This window comes from Carassius carassius, chromosome 5 (genome assembly GCF_963082965.1).
Source record: "Carassius carassius chromosome 5, fCarCar2.1, whole genome shotgun sequence".
In the NCBI taxonomy this organism is placed as follows: domain Eukaryota; kingdom Metazoa; phylum Chordata; class Actinopteri; order Cypriniformes; family Cyprinidae; genus Carassius; species Carassius carassius.
Window position 1 is genome coordinate 29,985,592 of NC_081759.1, and position 6,166 is coordinate 29,991,757.

Consider the following 6,166-nt stretch of genomic DNA (forward strand, 5'->3'; position numbering starts at 1 on the left):
TCACACTATTCCCCTCATTTACTCCTCTTTAATCCTTTGGCTTCTCTTTCTCTCTAACTTTCCACGTTTCCACCCGCACCCATCTACTGACTGTATTCTGTTTATTTTCTCCTCTTCTCCTTTCTGAAAACATCTATCCTACTGTATCATCTCTTTCCCTCTTCCTCCTCTCCTAACCACACCTTATATCATTCTTGATCTGCGTCCACATCTGCCGGCTCCTCCCTCGCTTCAGCCTTTGGTTGGTCTCCCAAAACAACAGTGCATGAGGAGCTCGCTTCAAACCATCTGAAATCCTTCAGGTTCTCCTGACACTCATATTTCACCCTCTAGAATCCATATGTTGAAAGATGTTTTAATAGAAACCTTGTTTTAGTACCACGTCGTCTGTCCAGTGACATCTCTGCATCTCATAATGCTTTCACTACTAATTCTAGGCCCTGTTGACTCGTGGAAATGAATCTGGACATGGTTTGTTTGTGTGTTTGCTTGGCTACAGTTGGGGTACAGTATTGTCCCCAAAAGTGAGGTAATGCTGCAGTCACAATACACTTTCTCTGCTACCTTTAGGCTTTCTGTTGCGCAAACTCAACTCTGACAAAATCTCCATTATCTCTTTGTAAAAATTGCACATTTTCTGATTATTCAATGGAATGGGAAATTGGAAACCAATTTAGATAATCTAAAAATAAAGCTAAATAAACGTGCATGTTTGCAATGTTTGATGCATATAATTGCACACAAAAATGGAAAGCATTTTCTCAGTCTTATCAAATTTATGATAGGCTGGTTTCCTTTCAGGATTATAAATTCATTTAATTGGAACCAAACTCCAGATTAATACAGAGAGCGCTTTTAAGGATGAAATAACTGGATTTGACAAGGTGACTGGCATCAAATTTTTTAAAATACATGAACAGTTTGTTTGAGGTTGATGTTCCATTCTGTTACTTTTCCAAGCTAGTTTGGGTTGGATGGATTTAATGTCTTCATAAATAAAGTGTACAGACAAGAGACTTATGAGGATGTTTGAAGTGGTGCTCACAATTTGAAACGCCAATAAAATAGCCAGAATCATGTCACAAAGCAGAGTGTTCTGAGACAAAATTTAACTGCTTTTGTTTACAGGCTGTCAGAAAAAAAAAATTGTCCATCTTCTGCCTGGATTTTATTTTGATTATTATGATTGGTTCCTCTCAGTTACTCGGCGGCGGCATTTGTTTCTCTCCTTGTTTCTCTCTCCCTCCTACCCTGTCTATGCCTCTCTGCTCTCTGGGTTGAAAGCAGATTGGTGAAAAGGCACGTAAAACTGTTCCTCTATACTGAGCCAAAGAGAAACTGTAGATGAGAGCTCAGAGCAGTGGAAGGATGGAACAATGGGAGGACAGGTTGAAGGGAATGAGAGATGCGAGAGAGAACAGGCTTTCGTGCCTGGCGAGCAAAGCCACGTCATGGGCAATTTGTCACAAGGTCGGGGGCCATGATGGAGAATGGCGACATCTTAACTCCCATGGAGCTGCCCCACAGTGTCTATACTATCAGCCAGCCAAAGATGAGGTAATATTGCCTGCACCAGATCACACCAAAAATGTCTTTGTGTCCGGTATTGCAGATAATCATATCTAATCACATAACGATGAAGTCATTTGTTCAAGTCTGTTAGTGTGAGTTATTGCATGACGCTCTTGAATACTTCATACTTCCAATTGGTCAAATTCAGCATTCAGTTGGCTGATCTTTCCTAATATTTAGTGTTGTTCATAGCAACTTTGTGTCAGACTGAATCTGAAATACTCTTGTTTCATAGAAATGCAACTGATGCCATTTTGCATCTCGACTGTAGAGAAATCACTTCAGAGGACTTCAGTGTTAATATTACTGTAATGTTGCTTCTCGCTTCATGTGTGTTTAAGTACATTGTAATTAACTTTTTTATCTTAGAGTGAGCTGGTAGATAAAAGAATACATTTAGGTAAAATTGTAAAATAATTTACATAAAGTTGATGTGTAGATAAGATTTGATGTCAAATTCTTTTAATCTGAAACTCTGGATTTGTCAGACATTCTAAGGACATTTATTTTTTCACCAGTTGTTTCAAATATATACTACTGTATAAAAGTTTAGGGTCAGTGATATATATGTTTCTTGCGAACCAAATCAGAATGTCAGAATGATTTTTGGCGGCTAAAGATTTCAGATGTGTCATCACAAGATTAAATGAAATTTTATAATTAAAAGAAAACAGGTGTTATAAATGAAACAATGGAGAAGCACAGAACAAAATATGGCTGGTGAAAACAGATGGGTGCAGTAGCTCTCGGCTGATTGGTTGTGGAGGATGTACGTGACTATGTCATGAAGCAACGTGCTGCCTCATTGAAATGAAATGGGTGGTCAAAGTCTGGGAGAGAGGAATAGAAAGAAAGAGTGTGCAATGGAAACCCATTAAGGCCCCTTTTGTGATTGCAGTCGGGCTTTTCCCATTGGAGGACGTGGATACTCATGCAATAGTGTGCAGTCTGGATATTGTGCTGGAAGGAAGAGGGGAGATGAGGTAAATTAGGACAAGAGAGGAATCAAGAGTGAACCGCAGTTGCAAATAATAAAATATTTAATTTGCTGGCTAATCATTTAGAGACGAATGAAGCAATAAGTTAATGCTTTGTTAATAAGATTTAAGATTTGTTAATACAATACTGAGACCATGTAGTCTTCACTAATATTTAATCCAGTGCAGGGTCATATGAAGAAATTCTCTACTGTTGTTTTGTCATCCCATCGAATTTAACTGACTAGTGGCTAGAGAGAATCAATAGGGGGTGATTCAAACAAAGACTTGTCCAAAGCTTTCACGCTGACCATATCTGAGCAGATATCATTTAACCAGACCTTTCCTGCATACACACACACACATACCAGCACACACATTTGTTATTCACATGCATACTATATGCCATGATCACAAAGAGAGAGAGAGAGAGCGAGAGAAAGAGGAAATGTTCTCCTTATAAATATTTGGACTTGGCTTAATTGAAAGAGTGTGTCAGGCCCAAAATCTGGGCCGATTTTAAACATTCTTGTGCTGGAATCTATTCTCTTTATAAATGTCTCTCAGGTGTCTCCTCGAGTTTTTGGGAAAAGTATTAAAACAAAGTTTTTAGCACGAGAAGGTTCTGACATACTGCTTGACCTTCACGAAGAGATGGAGGAATTTAGCACGGTACTCGCAATCATATAAAAAAAATCTTATTTTTTCAACATCTACTGTGATTTAAAACATACTGTTCTCTCCAGTGTCCAGTCCCAGTTTACAAAATAATTCTGGGCAACAATTACTTGCAAGTTCCATATGCTGCTCCACAACAACAGGTAAACAATGGACTGTGAAAAACATGACATGATCTGCAATAAAACATGGCATATGCATTTTGCATACGTGTTAAACAATGACAAATACATTTCATGACTCTGTCTGTTGTTATTGGACATTGAGAGTGGTGGATATATAATTAACTTAGTACCACAGTAAAATGTTACTGTGAGATAAGTGTCATCAAAGTTAAATGACAGTGTTTTTGGTGAACTGGACAATAGTTGCAATTTGCTAGGTTATGCAGTGCTCTGGGTGAAACATTGTTTTGCTAATCAAATCCATTTGGACTCCAGAGAGGGCAGAATTGTTTTGATATTGTCGGACACAAAGCTTTTTATCTCCGTTTTTCTCTCTGTTTTGGCATATTTAGAGACATGCTTTTGTAATTTTACAACATGGTTCCCTTGTGCAAGAAAAGGTTTAGGTTGTGTGCAAAAATGATGATGAAACTTTCATAGTGCATATATATATATATATATATATATATATATATATATATATATATTCTCTAGACTTTGCTCTTTTGATGTTGGTGATACATTAATAGGATAGTTCAACTGAAAGTGAAAATTTTGTGATCATTTACTTTCTTCTGTCGAACACAAAGGAACCTTTAGGTAACAAAAGTTAACTAAGCTTCTGAGCCAATGTCCAAAATAGATACACAATGTTCTTAAAAGATCCTTCAGGCATAGATGAGTGGACCTTAGTCAGACAAGTGTCTAAATCTTAAAGCCACTATACAAAAACAGTGCAGTTCTGGCCAGATGAGACATTACGGCATTCCAGATCTTTGGATGAGCACAACAGAAAGTAGGAATCAAGGGACAAATCCTCTTGCCGAGCCAAGTGATGCAGTACCTGCTGGTGTTTGTAGTACCATCACAAACAGCAACCAGAGTCCCAGTGATGTCCCTGTGAATGTCGTCACTTTGATGCCCGGCCAAGCACCAAGCTCTTCAAACGCTCAGGTGTCAGATGGGGACAAAGCTGGTGCCACGCTCCTGTTCTCCGGAGTCTTCTTGGGCCTGGTTGGCATGGCATTCACGGCTATGGGGTGGACAAATTACAATTTCAGTCACAGCTACGAGTGGACACAGCTTCTGGGGCCAATTCTACTGTCAGTAGGAGGTACATTTGTGCTGATAAGCATCTGCAAGTTCCAAATGCTGTTCTGCCTGAGCTGCAAGCAGAATGATGGAGAGTTAACACCTGAAACAGACCCTCTGCCGCCACTTTCAGGACCATCGTTCATCTTCACTAGATTCAATCAGCCCATTACCTTCCACAGGGCCACGGTGGTCCAGTACATCCCACCACCGTACACCTCTGTAGTACCAGACCAAAGTCTGAGTCCTGTTAATGGTTTGCATTCAAACCACCAGCCATTAGCAGTCACAGTGAACACACCACCACAGTATTACAGCATGTATCCAGTGGAAAACCCTGGTTTTAATTCTGGTGAACATGACAGCGCTACAGCAGAGCAAAGGGAAAACAGGTAATGATTATAATACTGATGATAGTGTGCAATAGATTGATTTAGACACCACGAACACAAGGAGCCTAGAAACAGCATTAATAACAAGAATAACAAAAAAAAAGACTGATCTCTTTATGGTTTTAAGTATCATAAATGATGGGTTTATTAAAGATAATATTGCAAAGAAAACAACTTGAAAGACTAAATAAGAAAACATATTTACTGTAACTGAAAAGGTCAGTTTTGAGCTGTAACATCTATTTTTAAATAGGCATAAACCTCAATGAAATCGTATGTGCAGTGCATAAACTTGTTAAGTATTGAATCATTCATTGTAACAATTCAAACGTAACTAAATATTGTTCAAGCCAATATTTGAATTTAGATTTAAATGTTCATAGAGCAGACCAGGGAGTGTTTAACTAATTATGAGCAGCGCCTGCCTGCATGAGGTAACGCTGGAGGTCCTCAAACTGTGTCAAATTAAGAACGATTTAAGATCAAAGCAGGTTTCTAAACTGCTTTCATTTGAAGCAGATAAATATGTGAATATTTTATCAAAGTTTGAGACTCGAAAAACACAGTTACAGACATAAACAAAACAAAATGTTTCAACACTAAGCGGTCTGCCCAAAATTCTCCTGTAGACTGATTCATTCCGCTTAAATAAAGCAGACAAAGTAGTCAGTCAGGCACCTTTTACCGTTATTATTTGCGCCGAGGGCTGACCAAAATGGATTAATGATACCTTTGCGGGTTTTGTTGCAGGAATCGCGTTGTCTCAGAGGACGAAGAAGAGGAGAAAGAAAGTGCAACCGACAGCGCCTCTTCTCCACCTGCTTACGAGGACATCTACACTCCTGATCAATTAAATACATTTTATTAAGAACTTTTTAAATAAATTTCATTTGTTAACTTAAGGTATCCATTATCGTATTTGTGTTACATAATTTTGCTAAATTAAAATGAGACTCAGAGAATATTAAGTAAGTGTTCATAATTGAAATATAGCCTACAAGACATTTTGCTCATGAGCCTGGGAGAATATATTAAATAATTTCCCACATGTGAAAAATATAGGCTAGTACGATTTCGTTTAGTTTCGATGTTTAAAGATTCTTTTACACGTTACAAATAATGTGAGCGGCTGTCCTCGTGCTCTCGTGTCCTCTTGGGCTCCTGAGAAGTTCATGGCACACGTGAGCGTCCGGTGAGGGCCACATGGGGGCAGAAAGAGTGAGGAAGTACGACAAAATTCCTAATTCACCAGCACTGGGGAAGGTGGTGTATTTTATGCGTGCATTTAAAT

General features: G+C 38.6%; 1 protein-coding gene across 1 annotated transcript; it reads left to right on the forward strand.

Annotated features, from left to right (window-relative positions):
• The first annotated feature begins 3,203 nt into the window (after positions 1 to 3,203).
• On the forward strand, positions 3,204 to 5,843 carry tmem174 (transmembrane protein 174). Its single transcript, XM_059548964.1, has 4 exons — positions 3,204 to 3,221; positions 3,296 to 3,370; positions 4,127 to 4,875; positions 5,626 to 5,843. Exons 1-4 carry the CDS (start codon positions 3,204 to 3,206, stop codon positions 5,741 to 5,743), a joined length of 960 nt encoding a protein of 319 aa, XP_059404947.1. The 3' UTR covers positions 5,744 to 5,843.
• Positions 5,844 to 6,166: the final 323 nt, after the last annotated feature.